This window comes from Lottia gigantea (genome assembly GCF_000327385.1).
Source record: "Lottia gigantea unplaced genomic scaffold LOTGIsca_2, whole genome shotgun sequence".
In the NCBI taxonomy this organism is placed as follows: domain Eukaryota; kingdom Metazoa; phylum Mollusca; class Gastropoda; family Lottiidae; genus Lottia; species Lottia gigantea.
In genome coordinates, this window is record NW_008708400.1 from 179600 (window position 1) to 207477 (window position 27878).

At 35.3% G+C, this 27878-nt stretch overlaps 2 protein-coding genes across 2 annotated transcripts; one reads left to right on the top strand and one right to left on the bottom strand.

Moving 5' to 3' along the window:
* Positions 1 to 7421: 7421 nt before the first annotated feature.
* LOTGIDRAFT_103976 (hypothetical protein) lies at positions 7422 to 9314 on the top strand (the record flags this gene model as incomplete). Its single annotated transcript, XM_009053120.1, has 4 exons — positions 7422 to 7583; positions 7774 to 8219; positions 8463 to 8846; positions 9068 to 9314. The coding sequence occupies 4 exons, from the start codon at positions 7422 to 7424 to the stop codon at positions 9312 to 9314; spliced, it is 1239 nt and encodes a 412-aa protein (XP_009051368.1).
* Positions 9315 to 22951: 13637 nt separating this feature from the next.
* On the bottom strand, positions 22952 to 23860 carry LOTGIDRAFT_152592 (hypothetical protein; the record flags this gene model as incomplete). Its single annotated transcript, XM_009053121.1, has 1 exon — positions 22952 to 23860. One exon carries the CDS (start codon positions 23858 to 23860, stop codon positions 22952 to 22954), a length of 909 nt encoding a protein of 302 aa, XP_009051369.1.
* Between the last annotated feature and the right edge of the window lie 4018 nt (positions 23861 to 27878).

Sequence of the window (27878 nt, forward strand, 5' to 3'; positions counted from 1 at the left end):
CATGAATCTGCATTCCGACTCGAATACAATACACTTACCACTTACCCTAATAACCACGTTACTTTAGTAAGAATAATCCCTGGAATGGTTACAGTAACATCAGAGGTGATACATTTATGATATTAGTGTATGTCGCCATTGGAGGTCTGAAAAACTGATTTGATTCTGATGAAGATATTTCTATTGAGGATCACACAAAGCCTTGGTGAGTGAAAAGAATGATGTCAGGTTGAAAGAGGGACATAGGTCTTTAACGTGAGTATGATTGTATTTATCTATGTAAGTTTAGGATATTTGGCTCTTATCTAACAAAAGGAACTTCCGAAAACAAATAACACTTAATAACATTCATACAAAATCACAATCGCATATCAAGTTATTTTTTTGAGGAAAAAGCTTTCTGGTGCATGAAAAGTGGCTATTTTTGTTAAGAAAGTTGAAAATCCAGACAGCAAAATTTCGACTGATAAAGAAAAGTGAACACATCTTAGTGATAATTTTCTAGAGGCATTGTTCGGAAGTAACAATATAGGCAATTCATTTCTATAGGAATTTACCCTTTATGAAATTTGTCCGCATTCGTTGTTTACTGGCCTAAAAACCAAACACAAGCCCTTGAGCTGTCAGGATAAGGACAAGCGCACAACGATAAAACATGAGATGGATAACACATGATTTGGATAGCACATGATTCACATTGCAGGAAATGTTGGTGATATATGTGATTGTTTCTGGTCTAACATTTCTGTCGACCGTACAACCTTTTAACTACAATATCTATGCAAGTAAGTAGTATCATTTTTCTTATTATTGAGTATAGATTAGTGGGTGGACTTCAGGCGAGCTAAGGAGTTGGAACAATACTTTTAGGATCCGATTTCGTGTCTTTTATTTTTGGTCTAATAAAAGGCGACAATGACACATGTTAGCTGATCATCAACATCTTTTTTTTTTAACTCAATGCATTTGAAATCAAAAAGTCTATGTATAGTGCTATATTTCTATAAAATTGCAATTGAAAATAGTTTGCAATTGAAATATCCCACCCTAAGTCTTTATATAAAGAGAAAGTCAAACATTCTATTTCCCAAGACCGTTACATGTCGAGTGTTGACTAACCCACAGTTTTTCAATTTATCAAGAGTTTTATGGTCAGGGATATATTTAAATGACTATGGTTAATAATCTGTGTTAATTCAATGAAAATAATGGTTTTAGCACCACGATAACATGATGTTTTAGATTAATTAGATAAAGTAAGCTATAGTATTTGAAGGTCGAGCAATCAATCAACGGATTTCGAAACATTTTTCAAGTGTTGAGGCCAAACTTTACAACATCGATTATAAGGGCACTATGTTTGTTTTTATCTGAACTTTCTTGCAGCCCGTACATCGATTTTGTATCGAAAACAATAAGCAAAATGTGATCCAGACGTATATTGCTATAAGGATAGAAAAGATTAGTAGATGTTAGTGAATACCACATCTCTACATACATAAATAGTACCCTTGTTCACTTTTTTTGAAGCGGTAAATTTTAACCAATCAAATCCTCTTTTCCGTACTTTCACCAGTTTCGAGTGTGTTCATATATATACGAAACAAAGCGAAAAATTACTATGTAGAAGCGTATTGCTTTGGGGTTTAAAAACACGTGACAACATGAATTTATAACCTTATTACGTGTTAAGACAAGGTTTACCTGATGCAGCGAACCATGGTAAAACAATGTCATCTTTTCGGACAAGTTGAACAGACCATGATCCAGATACTGATAATTCCTTGAATGACATGCCTTTTTTATTTATGAAGGTGTTATGGGACGACTTGGCTCCCAAGAAATTAAACTGTATCGCCAAGTTGCTGATATTTTGATGTCAAAAGAAAGTTATGAAAATGGAAGTACCAATCATTGTTTGATACATTTAAATGAATTATTATTTGATATGACAAATGGTTCAACGGTTTATGAGAGTTTGACCAAAGGTAAAACTTAAGATATTGAAATTTTGTATCGTAAAGCATTCAGAGGCACTTATAGATTTATTATCCTTGCCATAATAAAGATGGACTTTCAATCAGATTCTTTAGATGAACTGTGGTGGCTCTCGATTGGCAAGTTCTAAACTAGTTCTGTCTGCATGCTCCAATCCTGGCCTCAATCGCACGTGGAACGTGTCATTATGAACTGGTTTTATTGAAAGTTTAGTTTATTCCATGAATCCAATCCAATCGAGCGTCCCAAAGTGTATAAAACGTATATACAAGCAATTATAGAACTAAAAACTAAACGAATCCATACACAATACCTCTTACAACTTGAAGTCGCTGATATTCCAAAAAAATCCCGCAAAACAACACGTTTTAGCCATGTTGCAGTCCGAATTTTGTAGTAGAAGAATAGTATTTCTGTAGCCTTATGGCGACTTCCGAGAACCTATCGGTGGCGCCAACTTCGGGGACAGATGAAATGGACATTTGGCTCCTATTTTGACAAGATACCTATACCATTCCCCCTTATTTCAACTTTCATCTCATTGCAGCACGGGCAAATTTCGAAGATAATAAGGTAGCAGTGGCCATTGGTCCCCATATTGATGTTTTTACATCTACCAATTACGTCATACTCAACAGACTTCATCTGCTGACGTCAGCATCAAGTGAAGTTTCCAATAAGGTGGTGCCAATTCTCCCGCAAGCTAAATCCATGTCGTCTGCTATAGCAGATATTGTTCGAAGACTGGGTTGGCGAAATGTTGCTTTACTTGCACAAGGTATGATACTGACCACAGAAAACTATACAAATGGCGTCGTGTTGCTCGGATCGAGCTTTACATTTGCACTGCGCAAACCCTCCCTTCCCCGAAATCTATTTCATTTAATTTAATTTCTGTTGATGTATTTATTACAGCCATTGTCAAGAAAGAAGTTATTAAGTTTTATGGCGTAAAAAATTATTTGGAACCAAGAGCCCCACTTTTTCTGCCATGGTTGTTTATGTGTGTTATAAATATAAACCCCTATTTCTACCAGTACGAGGAAAAGTCTCTTTTTAACCATTCAACATTTTCGTTTTTCAGACGATTTCTCTCCAGTTTTGACATTGGGTAGTTTGAAAATTAAGGTTTGGCCCATTCGACTTCCACCTAAAATTTCTTCAGAGAATGACCCAGAATTAAGGAGAAATTTGATTCAGCTTCGTTCATCACAAGAAAAGAAATTTATTTTACATTCCAATAAACGGGATGTGATCAATTACGTCATGCGAGCAGTGAGTCTTTCTGAAATTATTTACATGATTATACTCAGCTATCTCCGATATCAATTTAATTGATAAATCAAAGCAGTTCGTTCCTTTCAGTTCTCAGTTTCTGTTATTCACAAGGATGTCCATTAATTAATGATGGAGAGTATCGAATTAATATTCCCTTACTTGCCTCCTATACTTCCGATTGAAACGCAAATACATTGAATTGCTTCATTTTCTGCCTTACTGATTGTGCACCAGCACAATTGCTTGAAAATTGTATAAGGGAGGTAATCCACTGACCTGAATCAATTTGTTTTTCAGGCCAAGCATCTTCATCTGCTTCATTATACTATTGACTGGTTTGTTACATATCCTGTAAGTTTTTCATTCTTTTGAGTCAGTATATTAGCTTGCGAATTTCATGTCATTGTCCCTACTACTTAAATGGCGCTTTGAATCGGAATAATTTTGTGACACCAACACAAACCGCCTAAACCGGAAGTGGTTATATATTCAGCAACACATAAACTGGTCTGAACATGACAACAAAACAAATAGTAAAAATAAGCTTTTTATTACATTTAGTTGATTTGTGCTCGCCATGAAAGAGGCATCAGTGGTTTGCTAGGTTTTATGAATTTTGTGTGCAAATACTCCATATTTCTTGATCTTCTGTCGCTTTTCCTTTTTAATTTTAACAATACTGTTTGTACATAGCTAACTTCTCATTACAGCTTGTCTTTTTCCCCAGGATTTTGAAGATATTATTAAAGAGCAGAGTGGACGATGGCCTGGATCTTTGTATGGATTGCAATTGCTAAGAAATAACAAAATTCCAGCTAATGTGTCGGGTAAGTTATTAAGAAGAGTCGATTCTATCGTGCCTTACGCCCCATCTTCCTTCCTTACTGAGCTTATATACAGCGATACGGAGGAGATTTCTCCCAACTCTCAAGTTTAGGTATGTACACACATCTACCTTACATCGTGAGTATCGACTTTACCGCCAATACCTCCATTTTTCCTTTTTCTTTCAGGACTACAAGATGTATTCAACATCTCTAGGTTAGATCTAGGTTTAGCTGTAGATGTTGTGGGGATTCTCAGACATGTTCTCTGGTCTAATGCTCACGATTGTAGTCGAGGTCCAATGGGAGGTAACTTCAACATCTACTCAGACATCTTTAAGACCACAATTAGAGATCAGGTAGGGCTGATATTTTTAAACCTTGGTATAATTTGAAATAAAATTCAGTCTTTTTTCATACCTGTCATTGATTGGTGTTTCTTTTAAGTAGAACTGTCTGCAATTTTTTCTTTATCTTCCACAGCATGTTTGGTGTTACTGCCTTTGTATTTTTTAGCAATATCACTAAAAAAGTATCTATTTTGCGTGAATAAGTAACTAAAATTGATAAGGTCCGAAAATTATAGCTCTTCTTTGTTGTGAAAAATTTAAAATTCCTAGTCGATTTTTCTACAGACTACAAAATATCTTGACTATCGCACTTTGAATTTTTGTTACAGACCAAATCTAACCATGGTTTGGTGTTACGTTTCGTTGTATGTTTTAGACCAACCCGTACCATGGTGCATTAGGACAATATATCTGGCAGAATGATGATAATATAAGAACTAACTATTCTATTGATGTTCTTTGGTATAACTCAACAGTTAATCAGGTAAAGGGTCAACTTCTTTGCATTTTGCTTTTCAAAATATAGCATTAACATCGAAGACAAACAACAAAAAACTGAAGAATACGTTTTCCCACCATGTCAAATGCATGGTCATGTCCATGTTCATGTCGGTCAATGTATTTTGACTGTAAGTGCTACGGAAGTTTGTAAGTGCAGCAATTTGGATTGATTATACGTTAGCGAATATAGCCAAGCAGAGTTCTTGACGGAAAATCTGTAACCGATAAACCATAATTTTTACAGCTTGTCTTTCTATGGCTATGAATTCGATAGCGTACAATCCAATCAAATCGCTGCAATTACAAACTTCGGTGATACAAGATTGGTATAACGAAGTTTGCAATACCTTGACCATGTGATGTTTGATTGGTCCATCTTCACTTTCCTAATCAAGGGCCGAAAATAAGACGTGGGCCTAAACTACTTAACAACCTCACTTTTCCTATATAGTTGAATTGAAATTGCCAACTAAGAGATCGAAAGCCTTGCCGAAGTTCCATCATCGTCATTGTATGTTCCACTCCGTACTCATATAATATTCACAAACTTCGAACGTGTTCAAATTTATTTAAAAAAGAGCACGTACAATTTGTATTTATTACCTGCTTAAGAGCAAAACGATAAAGAAATGTAGGCTAATACGTTTTGGAAGAAACGTCAGCTTAAGGATCGAGGGCATATACTGATAACTTCCTTTGTTAGAGCAAAATGTTTAAAAGCTTACGTCTTCAAGTCAAATCAATTTTTCACAGAAGCTCACTGACTCGATCCTAACCTGAGACTAGTCCGAATCATCGGCCTGTGTTCCAGCCTCTGATGGATATTTTGAGATTTATCGGCTGGAGCAGAGTCAGAAAACTAGGTCCTGTTTTATGGGGATTTTCTTAACCTCTGAAAATGCGTTCTAACATAATATTAAATTACTTTTACGATGACTGTAAATTACTTTTGGCCATCACTGTTACTCTCATTCTCCTAGTATCACTTTGTGACTCTTGAACTTTGGCTGTTTTGAATGGTCGATGAGAGATCATTAAAGGGGGATTATGGTTTATGATTTTGGTTCTGTGTATTGGTAATTGATGCTGCATATACTGCTAATCTGGCTGCTTATCTAACACTACAACAGATTGATAATAGAATAAGGTAGATATCTGATTATTCTGAAGATACTTTTGTACTGGTAACGGCTGGTTAACTTGCTTGAGATCTTGATACATATTTTGACGCATACAAAACAGGAAGCAGATAGATAAGTGTTCGAAATCAAGGTCCAGTTTATGTATGATGGCCAATTGAACTTTGGCTGTTTTGAATGGTCGATGAGAGATCATTAAAGGTGTAGGGGCATTATGATGGTATGATCTTCCCCATATATTTGGGTTTGGTGGATCCGTTTTGAATAATAAAGTTTAAAGCACCCCTGCACATTTGGAGGTGCGGAAAAATTACAGTTAAACAAGTCTTAGTTTTTCTGACACCAGCCGACAACTTTCAAAAAAGCTATCTGAGGCTAGAATAGAGGCAGATCTTTCGGCTTAACCTCAGAAATCTTATTTTTGTCAAATGTCGACACAGACATCAAGGGCTAAAAAGAGTCAGACTGATTATGACTGTGGAAAATGATCATATAATGTTAATTCCTGTAAGACTGACGTTCGAGTATTGTTTTCCCAGACATTGACCGGAAACAAACAAAAAGTTTACTCGTGTGGAAAATTAAAATGAAAAAGAAATGGAATGAAACTACTTGACGCAAAATTGACAGGAATTAGTCATTTCATCGCAAGTCCTAAATCGAAAGATATTTTCTGTTTTATTGGTTTGACCAACATAATATATTGAAATAGAAATGAAATTCCTAGTTTGATGTATTTTTGAATGAATTATGCGATTTTCATTTATTTTAAGTCTTCTGGGGACTATTTACATATATTCAAGACTCAAATATACCCCGAAAATGGTGAAACTGTCCCTTTAACAATTTTTTAAGATAATCATCTGACAAACTTTTGTACTTTGATAAAAGACTCATTACAAATTATTCGTGATGGCTCCTGTGGTTAAATAGATATTTACAACTGTGAATGTCGTTGTGATTTGTATTGATCAATATTTCAGATTGGAACTTGTACTTTTCTAGATGGCAAACCGCTTGTCGATTTTACCGTCAATAAAACCAAAAACCCTTCCCGAGATTTTGTATTTGGTAAAGATGATTTACTTCGAGTGGTTACCAAGCAGGTAAACTTTTATAAGAAATATAATATCGTTAGTCCTTTTAACTACCGAACAGTATAACCTTACCGCCACAAACAAATTGTCACAGATTAAGTTTTCAGAATAACTAGAATACTATTACCAAGAAATACCAAAACATAAGCATTCTTTGTATCAGCGAGTCTTCTTCTACCGTAGTTTTGTTCATGATAATATTTAATCTTTTCATTTTAGGATGACCCGTTTGTTATGTTGAGGAATGGTGAATATATTGGTTTTAATATTGATCTATTAAAACATCTGGCTGAAAAGCTTCACTTTACCTATGAAATATTTGATGTAACAAACAAGAAATATAAAAACAACCAGAATGGTCAACTGATAGGATTGGTACAAGAACTCATCAATGGGGTAATAAACAATTGTTATTGTATTCACTTACCATCATCTTTGCTTCTTCTTTCTTATCATCGGCGTTGTCATTTCCTTTGTGCCTTTCCGTTCTTAAAAACTGGAGTATCCTTACAAAACTAGTTTCGCCCTTTTCTGTTGTAAACTAGTAAGTAAGATATTAAATCTCGTTATATATTTTGAATTTAAGAATGCATCAATGGCAATTGGAGCACTAGAAGTCACAGCTCAACGAGAAGAAGTCGTGAGCTTCTCCTACACGATTTTATCATCTAAGGCATCCCTACTCATCAAGAAAGGTGAAAGCACCCGGAACTTCTTCCAATTTCTAGGACCCTTTTCAACTGGACTATGGTTAATGATTATGGGTTTTGTTGTCGCTGCTGGTCTGATAATGTACATCATGAGTCGTTACGACCAAACCCAAAGTCAGTCTGAAAAGCGGTTTAATCTGAAAGAAAGTATGTGGTACTCAGTGAATATCTTACTTCAAGGAACTACAGATTATTCTCCTCAAACAACCTCAACCAGGACCATCATCTCATTCTTTTGGTTCTGTGTATTGGTAATTGATGCTGCATATACTGCTAATCTGGCTGCTTATCTAACATTACAACAGATTGATAATAGAATAAGGTAGATATTTGATTATTCTGAAGATACTTTTTTAATGTTAACGGCTAGTTAACTTGCTTGAGATCTTGATACATATTTTGGCAGATAGATAAGGCCCGGTTTATGTATGATTGGCCGACTGTCCACGGACCAGGGAGTTTCAAACTTATGTTCCTTTCACTTATCTCCATTTAAATAATTAAAGACGATACAGGGTAAAGCATTAATAGTCATATTGATTGACGTTACTAATTTAATTTTCAGAACTGTATACGATCTTTCTGGACAAACTACTACTCTGTATGGTTTGGAAAAGGACAGTAGTATTATGCACTTCTTCAAAGAGCAGAAAGAAGATCCTTACGAACGAATGTGGGCCTTCATGAAGCTGAACGAAGAAGAAGCGCTGCTTACAGACAAGAATGATATTATTGACAGAGTAGCTGGTGGGAAGTTTGCCTTCATTGCTGATGGCGTGGTCAATGATTATTATGCTCAGTCGAATTGTGATATTGAGTCAGTTGAACAACATTTTGGTGGTAAGGACTACAGTCTTGGTCTGCCACGAGGCGCACCTTATAGAGATGACATAAATAGAGCATTATTGGAGCTAAAAGAGGAGGGTGTTTTGGACGGACTGAAAGAAAAGTAAGTGTCAAACTTGCCTTACATAATATCAAATCCCGGTAGGACAAGTTTTGGGTACATCACCATCCTATCGGTAACAAATATTTAGTTGTACTAAACAATCGATATGTACTCCCACACAGGCTCCCGTGTTCCAGCAGACATAATGCATACATCTTTTGGATTTTGAATAATGAATGCTTTGAGTAGTCTTTGATAGTGTCTGTTATTTTGCTTTCTAGGTGGTGGTCTGCTGGTTCGAACTGTAGTGATGAAGGAAAGGCCAGATCAATCAGTGATAAAACAACAGCCGAACTTCAGATTGAGAACATGTTTGGTGTATTTCTGGTATTAAGTGGTTTTGTGGTTTTGGCAATCGTTTGGGAAATAATCGATAGAATCAACAATTGTAGAGTAAGCATGAAGAAACCTTCCAGCAAACCTCCTTCAGAGGAGATACTCCCGGAATATAAACCTTACAATACTTGATACCCTCGTACCTTTTTTTTTAATGTTTTTTATCAATTGAAACCATAACCATAATAAAAAGACACAATGAACCATTAACTATAATATATAAAACAATACAATATCCTCTTCACTTCTATAAATACAATTGATGTACATAAAATTGTTTTAAACGGGTTCTTAAAAACGAAATGTACTAATTGTTAAGAAAGATGTTTGCCCTTATAGATTGGCTCGATAGGCCTACAATAGCGTATTTTAGCGGTATTTTGGGCCATGACCCTTTAGGCCCGTGAAAGATCTGACTTTGAAGTGAAAATTAAGCCTTCTCGATGCACAAAATTCATCTAAGGTATGTGAAATATGGCCCCTTCAGAGGCTGCCTTAGGCATATAGGGATCTCCATTTCAATCCCCTCCCAGGCCTTTTCTAGATACGCCCCTGGTTCGATATATTTAAAACCTTCAACTCAGCATCTAGTCGAGGGGAATGTTCTTCCAACCAGATAACAATAAATTACAAAATTCATTTGGTTTCGCTGTGTTCCAGTAATTTTAAGACTATTGAAATATCTAATAAATTCATAAGGACGAGGTAACGGATATTATATAGTATTGAGTATATTTACTATCCTTCCTTCTGATTTAATAAACTTTGATTACCCGGGGGGGCACGCTTCATAATCAACGACGAACCGTTTCTATCATAAACCTTTCTTCATGGAAGATACATATATTAAAATTTCACTTCAAGTTAAGGAGTTTAAGAGAAACATTTTGTATGATGGCGATCACTGTAACAACTCAGAGCAGCATAAAATCGCTTGATGTTTAAGTACACTCAAGGTTAAGAAATCGCCATGGTAGTTTTCAAAATGTCGAAACTGATCTCTAAGGCTCTATTGGATGGTTACTGGAGAGAATTGAAAGAAGAACAGGCATTACCATTGGTGTAGTTTCAGTCAATTTAGGTAACACTTCTGTCTTCTTTTGAATATGCTTTAAGGCGGCGTAGTAGCTTATGTTTGTAGGTGGCACGGACATTATAGGGTGTAAATATCATGGAAATAAATGGAAACGATTAATAAATTTTTGGCCAGATATGTTCATATGTGGCCAATGTAACAAACTGATTTCATGGCGTTTACTGTACAACGTGCATTATCGAAACCATAGGACTCTCAGCTAGCAAGCGATAGTCTTCATATATAGTCTGGTACAAAATACTGAGATTGATGGACCATTACGAATGGTAGACGGGGTAATAAGTCATATGATTTATCAGAATGATGTTATATACTACGAGGGATGTCTGAATAGTTCTAAACCTCTACCAGGTCATACCAGCTTAACATACTTTTGTCAGCGGTGCCGTAAGGATTGGACTGGATGGAGGCCAAGAAATGTAATTCACTGCTGAAATGACGTCATCGTTTATTGAAAAATAGCGAAAGCTTAAATTTTCTTTTTCATTTTGGGAGACAGATGGGCCGGGCTATATAATCATGGACATTAATTTTAATTTTACGGGACGCCAGGAAACCAACACATTTCTTTTCCGCTTTAAAGAACCATTACTTGTTTGGTCGCAAAAATTTGTTTCCATTCGATTGAGATATTCCACTGAGACTAAGAACTTTTCAGCCATCCCTCGTAGCCAGAAGAATGGAGTCTTATTGATATTTATTAAGAAGGTAATTACTGCCAAGCTTTACAGAAATGAGTTATTATGAAAGGATCCAAAACTCATTTCATTTCCAATTAGCAGGATGATATTTTCAGCTTCTTTGTTGAATGAAATTGATATGGAGATGTAATTTGTCAATTCATATTACTGGATGTCATGGACTCGAATCCCTGATTATAGTGACGCATGGAACTTAGAACTAAGGAAGTTTCAGCTAATCTGATGAAATAGTAATCTTCTAGCGAAACAGTCGAAACACCCTCATTCGAAACTGTATTTCTAGACCGAAACATCTGCATCTATTCCAGCCTCTGAAGCTATATTGAAAGTTGTCGGCCCGTGAAGAGAAAGAAAAACTAGATCCTGTTTTGTGGGAATTTTCCGCATGTCAGAGGGTGCTGGGGTGTTTTTTTTTTTTTTTTATCTAAATCGGATCCGCCAATCACAGATATAGTTCGGGGCGGTTTTTATCATCTAAACTTCGTAAATTATTCTGTACAGTAATCATATTAGACCACTAAAAGCTTAATTTTCGTATTTTTTTAAAAGAGAAAAGAAATGAACATGTCCTAAATAAACCTCCGTACACCACAGTGAAATAATTTCACCTTATTCTTTCTTAAAGTTAAATCGATCTTTCAGACAAAACTAAATTATATGGAAAACAAAGTCATTCAATGTAAATCAAATTTTTAGTAATGACTGTCGCGTGACGAACTGACGTAAAGTTCGCAATGCTACTGTCTGTATTTTATAGAATAACTAATCAAGCGGTATAATTAACATGTCTTTTCCATTAAAATTTATTGCCTCTCTTACGCTGGAATTGTTTAAAGGAGCACTTTGCAAAGGATTTATATAATTTAACAGTAAATAAACGTGAACAGGTTTCTAAAATATACTTCTATGTATCGACCTGATCAACTTGAATTTGTTTTAAAAGGGGTGATTAAATTTTTTAGTTGAAACCTTCATAATAAGTAGGAGACATATTTCTCAACAATTTGAGGTTTATATTGCTTTATAGTACAGTAGTTTTCTTATACCTGTTAAAAGCAGCGACCTTGAAAGGTTTACGTAAACGTTTCATGTATTTTCTGCGTTCTAAAAATTAGGGCAACGTACTTTAAACTCAAACTTTCAGATAAAATAGGGGACACTTGAGACGTTCTCTTAACGTGACGTTTACTATTTTTCCAGAATCACAAAATCAGACCTGTAAAGGGGCGTGATGTTTTACACATTATTTTTATTTTTTTTTGTTCTTGCTATTAAACATGCCAAGAATAATATCAGGAAGAATAATTTAGACATAGAGATGAAAAAGATTGAAAATTTAAATTTATGTGTTGCTGTAACTCTATGTTTTAAGGAACACTCCGCTTATGTTGTAGGTCGAAAAATTATTTGCTCAAAATCTGCCCTTTAACTCCAGTACTCTCCATTTTGAATCAACCCTTAAATTTAGTTTGATCAAGAAGATACATAAATATAAATAGCATACTTTAGATATATTTCCATGTATGATTTACAACGTTTTTTGATAATGAAAACCTTTTACCAAAAAGCGGAATATCCCTTTAATATGGACAAGCTTACATTTGTTTTGTAGAGGCTAGGAAACTATCATGCAGCTATGGGTTTAGAAAAATGTTTTACGGTGGTTCAAGTCTGCCATGGACTAAATGATTGCTGAGATGTTTATTCTTTTTGAACGCAATAACAATTATTTTAGTATATTGATGTGGGTATTTCTCTAGCAGAGTTTTATAGTGTTTTTTTTTCTCAATTACTGACGCATTAGATGCACTATGATTATAGGTATAGTAATGAAGGGTATTATGTAGTTATCGTGCTGAAGATTTAAACCATTTGGACTCCAACTCGTCCATCCAATAGCTCTCGCGCTATAATCTTCTATGTTTTGGTTTAAGGTTAAGCATCGGCGCAAAATTTTCGATAGCCATGACTATCTTCAATGGATTGGTCGGGGGAGTTAGAGTGATTCGCAATCGGTCTGTTTTAGCCATGTACGATATCGTAGCGCTGGTCATTAAAGTGGATACTCAGATACTTCGGGAGTGGGGCCGTCCAGTGGACATGATCCGAGTTTACTTCAACCACTCCACTGAATCTTGGGATCCATAGTAGCGAAAAAGTTTGTAATAAATCAGGTGATTGTTTCTTCTAAGGTTGGCATACGGCTCGACGCGGTTCAGGGCAGCGGAAATTGGTATCTGTGTGGTAGGATGGAAATTTGGTTTTGGTGATGTTTATTAGTTCTAAAATCTGCTTGTAGATGGATTCTCTATTTTCAGTTCGGATGTTGATGGCGACGTGAAATAAGACTTTCTAAGGAATCATAGTGGGATCTGCTTTTCAAAAGAATACTAAAAAGGTGACCGATGCGAGCTACTGGAAAAAACTCAGCTTGGGTGTCTTCAATAATTCGGGGATGCGACAGCTATTGGGTGAACCTAGTATAAGAATGGGTTTCAAGAATTTAGTTCAGTCGTTTTTTTCTGTTTTCGTGCTCATTAGGCTCTGTTCCCATAGGAATATACTTTTCGGGTATACGGTGCACGTTTTGAAGATAACGCGGATACCTTAAATAAAACAGGATAATTTCATAATACCGGGTCACATAAGAGGGCACTATTCGAAAACGCTGTATACCTGCGTATAGTAGAGTAAAGTATGGTATAGTGGGTATCGTGCAAGTTTTCAAGCAGCGTATATACATATATTCAAGACCCAAATTAACCCCGAAAATGTTGAACATGTCCCGTAGATAAGGCTTTCTCGAAAACAAATTTAATTGAAATTATTGGATTTTTATTGTCAAACATTAACTTATATTGTCAGCCTATTTGTATTTATGATTCGTAAGCAATATAGTTTTGAGAACCCTTAATGTTGTCAGGTGAATACTACTAATGAAAGAATTCCCTAAGATCGTAGATTGCGAGTGTGGTAATCTAATGCAATGTGGTAAAAACTAGAAGCAAACATTAGTATCTGCATTTTAGCCAAATTATACAATAATATTTTATCGATTCCGATGGTCAGGGAATTTCCACCTGACTGTTACTATAAATTACTGCAGAAGTAAACCGTATGTGCAGTTACCATGACGCTAAGCCGCCAAGTGAATTAAGCTAGCAATTAACAAGTTATTTATATATTGTTCTATTAAAATCTATAATACAGGCTTTTAATACGTCCGAAAGTGTATATCGTATCCAAATCTGCCAGTCCTTTGAAAATCCGGTGGCATGTCGTTTTTATGCTACTTTTTTTCTTCAAAATCGACTGTCAACTCACTTTCTCCTGAAAACTGAAAATTCTTGAAAGCAACCATGTTGGAAATCTATTGGCTGTACATGGCAAATAATCGGGGACACCGCACATTGCAAACTTAATTAAAATAATTTTTGTCCGTCTCAATTGCAACCTAAAGAGATTTATACTAAGGTCACTACTGCTGACGTTTCAAGCTATTTATAGCAGACATTCGAGCGCCACTCTCCCGCCAAATCACTTTTACAAGCGAGTAGTCTCATAATCTCATTGGACATATCGCTTTACATTGGGTTTCGCTTTCCCACAATTCAAAGTAGATATTTAGACACGGATTCTGCATGAATTGCCGTGATTGGTTAAAATAAACGTCTACGGTCCAATGAGTCCTTGGTAATCTAATTCAATTAGCCGACATAGCACGTGAAGAAGACTTCCGTTCAAACATACAAGATGTCCTGATCATTCCCGATTTTGTCGTAGTTTAACGCACACTGACTGACTATTCTATCAGCGTAAAAAATCGGCCAGTGTGCGGCGGCCTTTATGTATACATATTGATGATATCATCGTTTATTACCTCTGTCCAATTTCATGATAAATAAGCAATGAGTTATTGCCCTTGATTTCGCCAAAATACGATATAATTGGCTTAGCACGCAAGAGACTATCGCTTTATCGGATTTGCCATTTTTGTGTATTTTGCGTTTCTCACAATAATTAGATAAACAGTTTTTTAGTTATGGCCCTTGAGTTCTTCTACACTACCTTTCAAAAGATAGCAAGCACAAGACACCATGACGCCTTTATGAAGCCAGATTGCTAAAATCAGTACAATGAGATAGAGAACCATTTCCATCAGATAGGCGAACCCTGGATAGATAGACACTGTAGCTCCATAAGTAACAATAAATATAAAAGATTCTAAAGCCTTAGATGCAGATTCCGCACAACAAAGGACTGCAAATGCTTTATCAATATCCGAATCATCGACATGCTTACTCATAATCGCACTGCAGACACCAGCATACCACCAATCGCTCCTATCACCACTGAAGTAAACACCATCCATGTTTCATAACAAAATCCTGCCCACAGAGCTCTTATCAATTTACAGTAGGTCCCCAGGATGATGATGGTATCTGCTAGATTGAAATAATAAGTTAATAGTGGTGTCAACACCATCAATGTGACTCCCACCATGGTGTACTCGACAGATAATAAGTATCCGTACCACGGTGTCGGCCATGACAGTGGATACTTTCTAACAAATAATACCGTGACATCCTGATCTCCAACTTTACATATTTGATTCAAAGTTGTCATGATCACCAAGATAATGAAAATCTTCGTGGTAAAAGAGCCTTTAAATCCAGTAGGTGTACCTGATTTACCAGAGTCCAGTTCTCCCTGTTCCGATTTCTGAATGCTACAAACAGTTATCAGAACAGAAAATGCATGCAAGAAACACACAACAGTTAATGTGGTTTTTATATCGATGTACTCTTGGATTGTGGCTGATAAAAGGGAACCCGCAAACAATCCAAAATAGTTCATAGCCAAAAGTCGGCTTAATGCTCCTGTTCTGTGTTTCTGTTCAGTTATATCAGAGAGGTAACTATTCACTGCCAAAGATGCCTTGAGCAGCTGAACCACACAGAATAAGTGCAATCGTCCATTCGTTTTGTCTTAAACTTGCCACATATAAGAGAACGGCTAACTCATTACCTATGCTTGGTACAATCATTTGTAACTTCCGGCTGTGCTTATCACTCCACACTCCCCAAACCAGACCTATACTAGAGAACTATAGCAGGAACGTTCACAAGTAATCGATAGTAAATCAAATAGGTTGATGCTCTTTTTTCTTGTTGAAGTTTAGATTGTGAAGATGTATCTATGCAGATGGATGTATTTTCTGGAAAATTGTCTCTGCAAATAGCATGGGTGATGTACGGTCTAATTGTCGCACCAAGCATAGATTCTCCGGCTTTATATAAGAAAAATACTCCTGTAATTAAACCTTGCTTTGATAAAATAATTCCAAACCATCTTCTGTTAATCTAAATACACACTGAATGTTAAATGTATGTAAAAGATTCCTATAATTACATGCATGCGTAACTTGTAGTTTAACTTTAAAAATTTAACATCATGAAATTTCTGTTGCAGAACATAATTTGCTTAATTACTTCTTTCATATCACACACAGCTTAGTATGTCATGGAATACTACAACTCTGTATAATATGATTGACTCTAATATCCATTTTTCCTATATCACTAAATGCAGCTATTTGATTGAATTGAGCGCCAGCGAATACAGCCTATCAGAGTACTCGACAGACTGTAAACATTATGACCTGGTGTTTAAATGCTTTTTGTCGAGACCTCTGGATGCCTGTATCGATTGCAATTCAAATAATTCAAAATTTTGAAATTTTTTATAGAGAAAAAGATTTGCATGAAATATTTTGAAATTTTCTACTCGCTAATTATCGGATCGATTTTAAATGTACACGATAAAATAGGCAGTAGGCAAATACAAATAAAACTGCATCATTAACATTTTTGGCAAACGACTTACCATGAAAGTCACGCTAGCGCTCTGCAACATATCACGGTAATGAATGACCATTTTTTATGTCAATATTGTCACATGATCACGTGATTTGGGTAATTTAAATATTAGAGGCTGGTCGTTCGGGACTACAGGTGATGATTAAACAAAGTCAATGAAAAAGGAACTTCGTAAGATACAGATCCAAAATGATAATAAAATGTATCATTGGATAACCAATAGTTACAATATAGCATTAAATGCATAAATTATGTTAGATTCGTTAAAGGACCCTTTTAATGAGCTCTCATGGAAATGTGGACGTTTATTGCCGTCGCCCCTGTCCGCCCGTCCGTCTTAACGTCCGTCCGTCCGTCCGTCCGTCCATCCGTTCACATTTCTTGTAGGTGCGATAGAGGCTTTAGTTTTTATCCGATCTTGATGAAACGTGGTATGCATGTATATATTGATTAGATCTGTCAAGTTCGAAATTGGTAATAATTGGATTATGGGTTTCAGAGTTATTGCCCTTGACTTAGTAAAAACGCATTAAATTTGGCTTGTAGGCACAATAGAGACTAGTTTTTATGTGATCTTGATGAAACTAGATATGTGTGTATATTTAAGAGATCTCTGTCAAGTTAGAAATTGGTAACAATCGGATGAACAGTTTCAGAGTTATTGCTCTTGTATGTACAGCGATGAGACATTGTTCATGTTTAAATTTGATGATAATTTAATGAACTGTTTCAGGTTTTTGCCTTGACGTATAGGACACTTTAAGATTATCTGAAATTCATTATTAAGCCAGAAAATAGAAAAGATAGACAGAAAATAAAGTTGGAGGTTTATTCATTCTGTAGTCCTTGTAGATCTGATTCTTTGATAAGATGTATATCATATTGATAAATGTAACTTAACACTAAACCACTTGTAATCTCAAATGGAGTCTATTAGAACTACCAGAAACTGGTTACAACCTTAAACAATTACAAATCTCATTTCAGAACAAACAATTAAAGTTTTTATCCTTTCCTGGTAGAAAAGATTATATTCAAACAATAAGATGATTTTTAAAATTGCAAAATCATATTCGTCTGAGTCTCAATTGTGGCAAATGTATGGATTCACTAGTCCGATTAACCAGTGTTTAAATTGAACACAGTGTATCCACTTTCCAGCTATTTTGCGATATATTTATACTTCTAGGTATACCTTAACACAGTTACAACTTACAAACCAACTACTCATTTCAAATCTCCCGCTCATTATTTATGAATAGTGAAACAGTGTCAGATAACCATTTAATCAAAGAGGTGACATTAAAAGATACTACCAAAAATGCCTCCGTTCTCTTGTCATAGATTAAATATGCTATGGAAATATTTATTATAATATCTAAATTTCTACTTTAATGCTTGATAAGCATGTTTGGCGTCTTTTACAGTCGAGTTCTATACACATTCTTCAGATATGTTTACAGCTACACCATCATCTATGAAGAAAAACTCTATAGAACTGTAGAGTTTGTGTGTTAGGAATTATGAGGCTTGTAACAACTTACCCTGTTACAACTAGCCCTGCACCCTATACCAGGTGTTTCGAATTTTTTTTAGATATGCCTGTATCGACAGTTGTAAAAAACCTAGGTGTACTGATTGATTCAGGTCTCAGTTTCAACATCAATAACATTTGTAAGATTTGCCACTTCCATCTGCGAAGGATCGGGTCAATTTGTCATCTCATAACAAAAGATACTGCTGCCTGCTTAGCTCGATCATTTGTGCTATCCAGAATTGACTACTGCAATGCAATACTTACTGGTATTACAGAGGAACAGATTTCTAAGCTACAGATGATCCAAAATCGGGCCGCCCGAATTGTTACTAAAACCAAATCAAGATCACACATTACTCCTGTTTTAAATGATCTACACTGGCTTCGTGTTCGTGAAAAGATCAATTTCAAAATTTTATCGCTCACATATAAGACCATCAACAAAACTTCCCCATGCTATCTTCAAAATCTACTGTCATTATACAAGCCTAAACGTTCATTAAGATCTGGAGGCAAAATGTTACTTGAGGTTCCTTCATACAACCTGAACATGTTTAGCTCCAGAACTTTTCAATACAGTGCATCAGTAATTTGGAATAAATTACCGAAATCAATTCGACAATGTGAATCTGTGTCTGCATTTAAATCTAAAGTGATAACTCGGTTGTTTGTTTGGTTGTTTGTTCACCAATTGAGATCACCTGGGTGCTCCTTAAAAGATTCCACGAGGATTTAATTGATGAGCAATATAAATATCGTCATTATTGTTTGTTATCGAAATGTCAATTTTTTTTTTTTTTCGATTTTTACACACCTTCCTGTGCTTAGACTGTGGTAGTTACAACAACCTTTCAACTATCATAGACCTTCTATATAGGCGACGATGTGCTTAAGTGTAAATTGGACGATTGTTGCAAAACCGGAAGTGCCACAGTTCAACATGTGCAAAAGTCGAAAATTGGCTCTAGAAGGCGCATTTATGCGTCGATTTTCCCGGGGTTTTCAATTTTAACATCCGGTGGCTAAATGTCGACTAGATAGCACTTGAAAAATTTCGAAATTCTAAACTTTGTCGCAAACTTTAAAATGCAGATAGTCATCACTTAAGTAAATGATATGATACAGTCAGATTTTTTACGTCATTTCCGGTTTCGAAGTTTGAGTCACTTGAAGTCCAAAATCGAATTTGTCGAATAACTTCCGGTGAAATTTATCAAAATGAACGGAATTTCGTTGATCGATATAAAATAAAAATCTATGGCCGATTTTAAAATAAAATTCCGACCGGAGGTGTTACTTTGGCCGCCATTTTGATTTCCCTGAAACTCTTCGATTTTTATTCAGCCAATTTGTCTAAACCGAATTTCAAAGTTTTGCTGTCAAATGAAAGAACATAAAAATTAAGAGAGGAAGCCGATTTTTGAATTTCGATTTTGCTTTTTTGCAATTTGCGATTGAATTTTTTCAATATTTGATGGCGTATATCTCGTGACCTTGACCTTTGATGACCTTGACCTTAAGTAGGTCAAAAGTCATTGACCTTGGCTACCAGATGATACTTTGATATTTGACCTCCAACACCTACTTCCGGTTTTATAGCTGTCCGAAAACAGAAAAAATCGCAACTTTGGACTGCTCGTACAGGTGATCTAATTGACCTAGAGAGTTAATTTTTGCAGATTCTGAATGGTCTTTACGAACTTTTTCGAACGATATATCACAATGGATTTTAATGCAAAATTTGATTTTTTTATATTTTTTAATTTTTGGAAACCTTTAACTGATTTTGTGAATTTTTTTACATTAATATAAGCATATCTCACGAACCATTAGATATAGAGGTTTCAAACTTGGAACATAATACCCCATATAAATGTATCCACCCAAAAAAAATTGACGTGGGCGTGGCACATCCGGGTTAAATTTTCATTTTGTTTACATTTTGTTGTCTGGAAAAAAAAATATATACATTACAATTTTTTGGAAAATGCTTTTGCACACGCTTACCTCATTACTTAAGCTGAATTATATAAAAATCTCAGATGTTTCACCTTTGTAGTTCAAAAAAAGGAACGGGTTTTAGGATTTCAAAATTTTCAATTTTAGATTTTGACCGTTTTTGACCTTGATGATTGTATATCGCATTAACCAATAGATGTAAAGGCTTAAAAATAACGCATGTATATGATATTATCAATATTTATAAAGTGAGTAGATAAAATTTGACGTGGGCGTGGCACATCCGGGTTGAATTACTAATTGTTTAAATTTTGGGGCTGGGGCATAACTCGCATAGGATGCGATTGTTCAAAAAGAGACTTTGCACACAATTACCTCATCCTTTTGGCCAGTTTGTGTTAACAGCTCAGTTGTTTCAGCTTTATAGTTTCAAAAAAAGGAACGGGTTTTAACATATGGATATTTTCATTTTTCGATTTTGACCTTTGTTGACTTTTGTTGACCTATATCTTTTGACCTCTGTTATGTAGGAACTTTTGGAACATAACGTAACATTTTGAATATTAATTAAAAAAAAATTGAGGTGGGCGTGGGCACTTCCGGGTTAAATTACTCACTATTGACATTTTTGGCCAGGGGCTAAACTCGCAAAGTATACATTTGTTCAAAATGGAACTTTGCACACAATTACCTCATATTTTGAGCCAATTTGTCTTTGAATTTCGGTTGTTTCCGCTTCATAGTTCAAAAAAGGAACAGGTTTTGGAAATTCAAAATTTTCAATTCTTGACCTTGACCTTTGTTGACCTAGACCTTTGTAGGATCAAACGTCATTGGCATTGGCTATTTATTTATACTTTTATATTTGCTGTCCTATGTCAACTTCCGGTTTTGTAGTCGTTAGCAATTTGAAAATTTAATGGCGTATATCTCTTGATCTTGCCCTTTTTAGACCTTCTCCTTTACAAGATCAAAGGTCATTGACCTTGGCTATATGCTGATACTTTTATTTGTGAGGTCTGACGTCTACTTCCGGTATTAGAATCTTCTAAAAAATGAACATTTCTCAACTTTAGACTGTTCTTGCGCTTGACCTAATTATCGTCGATGGTTGATTTTTTCGGGGTCTTTAGCAAATTGCTACATTTGAAAAGCCCCACTCTGTGCCACAAGTGGCTCTAGTTATTATTATTATTATTATTATTATTATTATAAGATGTGCGTATATCAAATGATTGCGTTCGGTGTTTTAATTTGATAACTCTAAAAATAAATTGTGCTAACTATAAACTATGCTATAAATTACTCTTTATTACCCAGCTGAACAAAAACATTTTTGCTGGACTATAAACACAAACATATGATATGAACAAACCAAAGCGAAGCATTACATAACAAGGCCACTCTCCTATCATTCGGCAATCATCATTTCCCATAAAGCTGAATCTGTCTTGGTAATGAATTGAAGATTATGTTGTGTTTTCTTGGGCGAAACTCTTTACTTTCGGTATTTAGCATTAATTTGTCATGTGATGTCATTATTAGGACTTAAATATAGTCAATGAATTAAGAGCCTTTGAGAGATCAAACTAACACTTACATATGAATTTAATGCTATATTGTGACCATTTGTTCACCTATGATACATTTTATTAGCATTTTGGATTAATATTTAATTTCCAGCCAGGTGAAAATACAAGTTTTTAATTAAAAATTCTAAAATTATCACCCGAGTGGAAATTCAAGTTTTTAATTCAAAATTCTGAAATTTTCACCTGGGTGAGTATTAATTTTCACCTGGGTGAAAATACAAGTTTTTAATTAGAAATTCTGGAATTATCACCCGGGTGGAAATTCAAGTTTTTAATTCAAAATTCTGGAATTTTCACCTCGGTGAATAATATTTTTTACCCGGGTGAAAATATTAGTTTTTAATTCAATTTTTTTGTTAAATTATAATCCAGTTTTTTTAATTCAAAATTGAAAAAAATAAATGATGTCGTATACGAACCACCGTATATTCAAGTTTTTGTAGATCACAGTATCCAAATCCATGTGTGTCCAATGTTTGAAATTTAAAATGACCACCCGTCTTTTTTTAAACCGCATATTAACCTACAAGGCACGCGAGAAAGATTTTCGATCAAATAAGGCCTACAAGATATGTCCCGATCATTACCGATTTTGTCGCGGGACTGTCGTTGATTAACGCACACTGGCCGACTATCAGCAACAAAAATCGGTCAGTGTGCGCGCCGACCTTTATGTATACATATTGTTAATAGCACGGTTTATACTTTAAAATACAACATAATTGGATTGCCATGCAAGAGAGACTGCACCATTTTATTGGATTTTGTCATTTTTGTGCATTTTGATGAGTACGTTTCTCACAGTAATTAGATAAAAAAATGTTTTAGTTATGGTCCCTGAGTTGGTCTTTTTCTTCTACACTACCTTTCAAAAGATAGCAAGCACAAGACACCATGACGTCTTTATGAAGCCAGATTGCTAAAATCAGCACAATGAGATAGAGAACCATTTCCATCAGATAGGCGAACCCTGGATAGATAGACACTGTAGCTCCATAAGTATAATTAAAAATAACAGATCCTAACAATAAATATGAAAGATCCTAAAGCTTTAGATGCAGATTCCGCACAAGAAAGGACTGAAAATGCTCTATCAACATCCGAATCATCGACATGTTTACTCATCAGAGATCGCACTGCAGACACCAACATACCACCAATCGCCCCTATCACCACTGAAGTAAACACCATCCATGTTTCATAACAAAATCCTGCCCACAGAGCTCTTATCAATTTACAGTAGGTCCCCAGGATGATGATGGTACTATCTGCTAGATTGAAATAAGAAGTTAATAGTGGTGTCAACACCATCAATGTGACTCCCACCATGGTGTACTCGACAGATAATAAGTATCCGTACCACGGTGTCGGCCATGACAGTGGGTACTTTCTAACAAATAATACCGTAACATCCTGATCTCCAACTTCACATGTTTGATTCAAAGTTGTCATGATCACCAAGATAATGAAAATCTTCGTTGTGATCTGTTTGGTAGCAGCAAAAGAGTCCTTAAATCCAGTGGGGGTACCTGATTTTCCAGAGTCCGGTTCTTTCTGTTCCGATTTCTGAATGCAGCAAACAGTTATCAGAACAGAAAATGCATGCAAGAAACACACAACAGTTAATGTGGTTTTTATATCGATGTACTCTTGGATTGTGCCTGATAAAAGAGATCCCACAAACAATCCAAAATAGTTCATGGCCAAAAGTCGACTTAATTCTCCTGTTCGGTGTTCCTGTTCCGTTATATCTGAGAGGTGACTATTCACTGCCATAGTTATCACTGAACTTTTTCCAAAGATGCCTTGAACAGCTGAACCACACAGAATAAGTGCAATCGTCCATTCGTTTTGTCTTAAACTTGCCACATATAAGAGAACAGCAAACACATTACCTATGCTTGGTACAATCATTTGTAACTTCCGGCTGTGCTTATCACTCCATGCTCCCCAAACCAGACCAAGAACTATAGAACGTTCACAAGTAATCGATAGTAAATCAAGTAGGTTGATGCTCTTTCTTGTATGTTTTCTTGTTGAAGTTTAGATTGTGAAGATGTATCTATACAGATGGATGTATTTTCCAGAAAATTGTCTCTGCAAATAGCATGGATGATGTACGGTCTAATTGTCGCACCAAGCATAGATTCTCCGGCTTTATATAAGAAAAATACAACTCCCGTGATTAAACCTTGCTTTGATAAAATACTCCAAACCATCATCTCTTAACCTAAATACACACTGAATGTTAGCTGTAAAATAAGCGTATAATTACAAGCATGCGTAAATTTAATTTTAGTGAAATTACTGTTGTAGAACGAACTTTTTTTTAATATCACACACAGCTGTAGTATGTCATGCAATTTTTATTGTATCACTGAATGCAGCTATTTGATTGAATTTACGCCAGCGAATACAGCCAATCAGAGTCCTCGACAGAGATTTTAATTTTGAATTTGAAAAAATAATTTTGAATCTGAAAAAATAATTTCTAATTTATTTTCTATTTTTGTGACTAGTGTATTCAAGACTATATATACTATACTAATCATTTAGAATCCTTCCGTGATCATAAACACACTTCCCTCCTAGAAATGTCATCCGAAAACTCCTTTACCCTGTGTTTCAATTTCCCGAACATGAACAGAGACTCATTTTGTGAGCTGTATTAGTTCGGAAAGTGACGATTTAAAAAAATAATTTTGAATTTGAAAAAATGATTTTGAATTTGAAAAAATAATTTTGAACTTGAAAAAATAATTTCTAATTTATTTTCTATTTTTGTGACTAGTGTATTCAAGACTATATATACTATACTAATCATTTAGAATCCTTCCGTGATCATAAACACACTTCCCTCCTAGAAATGTCATCCGAAAACTCCTTTACCCTGTGTTTCAATTTCCCGAACATGAACAGAGACTCATTTTGTGAGCTGTATTAGTTCGGAAAGTGACGATTTAAACCCAATTCATGCAAAACTACCAATGCTTTTCAAGAATCTGAAATCTTGCTTTTATTTACAGGCACATGCAACATATTGCATGGTGATATTACCCGGCCCCTTTATTTCAAATTCAAAATTAAAAACAATTGTGATATATCGCTGGAAAGATCATGAAGAGCATATGAAGAATCCGAAAAAATTAACTCTGTAAGTTAATTAGGTCACATGCTAGAGTAGTTCAAAGTTGCAAATATGGCTGTTTTAGGACAGCTATAAAACCGGAAGTAAATGTCGGACGTAATGTCAAAGTATCAAGTGATAAGCCAAGCTCAATGACCTTCGACCTATAAAGGTAAAGGTCATCAAAGGTCAATATGGCGTCCAAAGTATCACTTCCGGTCTGGATTTTATGTTAAAATCGGCTGTAGAATTTTATTTACTAAAAGCCAGCCAGATTATGTTGACCTACATAATTCACGTTTAAACCGGAAGTGAAGCAAATAATTTGACTGTACCATTTAGTTTACTTTATTAATCCATCTTTGCACCTAACATTTCAAATTAATCGAATAGGAAGCTAAAATCAATTTTTTTTTTTGTTAAAAAATTCGGCCGTTAAAAGTCTGCCACAAATTGTCGAAAATTAAAACCTGGGGAAAATAGACCCACCCCCGATTTTCTACTTTTTGCACATTTGGTAATTTGCAAATATTGGCTTTGCAGAAATGTTCCAATTTATATTCATTAACAACGTTGCCACTACAGGAGGTCCACAAATGTAGAAATATTGCTGTAGCTGTGGAAAAGAAGTGACATTTCGACAACAAACTGGGACTTTGCTTCTGCACAAACACAAAAACGTTCCAAGACTTACAATACTATTCTGAGATTGCCGTGAAATACTCACAGTTGATCAGATTGACGTGGAAACAGGATACAGTATGGTATTTAAGGGGAAGGCCATTAGCCACCGGCCCTCCGCTCAGGTCTGTTAAAGGTCTTATGAAGTGAAAATTTATATCAGGTCATCTGAAATCGGTTGGCTGACAGCCCCCATTCCTCCGATCTCAAGGGTCTCGGAGAAACACTCATAGTGCAGAAAAGTAGGACGTAAAACTCCATTTCATTTCATTTTATTTCTATACCAGCTGACATCTGTCCAAACAGCTGTCTCTATACCAGCTATAATTATAACATCTGTCCAAACAGCTAGCAGAGGCTGGAATCGAGACAGGTGTTTCGGTCTAGGTGGAAATGGCAACTGTTAACTTCATTGGGTTGTTTGTGAAAGGAGATCTTAAAGAAGGCATTAATAATACTGTTATGTATTCCCAGCAAGCAGTCAACCAGTCCTTATGGCAGTTGAGCCACTGAAGACTGTAGATAAAATGCCGACATGCAATACATTAAAAAGCATCTACTTTTCGTTTTGTTTTTTGGGATTCTCAATCAGTAGTAAATGGGGAAAAAATAAGACACAGTGAGGGGTAGCTCGAGCTAGTATATAATGGGGATTAGCCCTAATGAGCATGAACCTAACTTTGATTTAAATATTTAGTGTCACTTATCATTGGAAAGAAGTAGTACTAGTGTTTCCAGATTTACAGCAACTACTCCACTTAGCTCCGTAGTTGCTGTAAATCTGTAAAACCCTACCAGGCGAGCAACTACTCCACTTCGCTCCGTAGCCCTGTGAATCACCTTCGGAGACTTTCACTTTTACAGAGTTAAATGTCATTGACCTTAGCTATCAGTTGGTTTTTTTATATTTGACCTCCGACGTTTACTTCCGGTGTATTATCTGTCCAAAAACAGCGAAATTTGCAACTTTGGAATGCTCTAGCACGAGACCTAAATCGTCCAGATGGTTAATGTTTTCTAATTCTAAATCAGCAGGGCTGAAACGATTCACCGTTGAATAGATGAATCGCGATTCGATCCTTCTTATCGATGCATTGCGGAAGAAAAAAATAATGACGATACATCGGTCTCATAAATATAATTAACTTCCTTTAGTGACTAATAGCACGGAATCCTCGCGTACTTTAGAAATTGTGTCATGTTCAAATGTTAAAAAATTGCTTTTCACGTATTAATTTGTCTTCAGCATTATTAAATTTTGTTATAAACGATGAAAAGAGAACATATTAATATGCCAAGTGGAAGATAAACGCATGGGATCCGATATAAACTTTTTCTTTTTCCAACGTAGGTGTGTTTGCATAGTCATAAAATAATTCCACGAAGCTGTTTATTCGATACAGCGCTCTTGGAAATTAGATTCTTCAGCTCAATACGTTTTTATAAAACCAAAATATATATGATCCATTCTCAAAAACGCAATTTATGACCTTGTTACTAACAACAAAACACAGAACGACATTTCTTTGTTTTTCGGTTTAAAATCTTTTTTTTTTTTGGTTCTCAAGGTGGGTTTCGAATGCCCTCCGGAGATAGCAGAATATCGTGGAATACCTTATTGTCGAAACATTTGAACACTGAAATATTTTATAAATTATTAGCTCGGAATCATCTCTACCGACAACGTCATCAATTAAAGTCAGGCTAAAATTATGTCAAAGATCACTGTGGGTGATAAGGCCAGTGAAAAAAAATGGAAATTGAAAACGCTGAGGCTAAGTATAAATCTGAAGTTTGGAAGTCATTTGGTTTTCCCGTTTATTACGACGACAATATCCAATTAAGATATTTGCCAATGGTTTGGTATTTTAATATTTATTATTTTTAAGAAATTTGTTAGTCCTTGTATGTAACAAATGATGAAAAGTGAATTTTGTACTTCTAAGCGTGCCAAAATAATTTGAACTGTGTTTAAATGTTATTAATTATCAGTTTTCATTTTCTTTCCCTTTTAATCAAAGAATCGCATTTATTATCGCAATAAATCGTATCGTTGAACGAGTATCGGATCGCCACTTTAGGAATCGTTGCAGCCCTAAAATGAACATTTTGTATTCTTTCTAA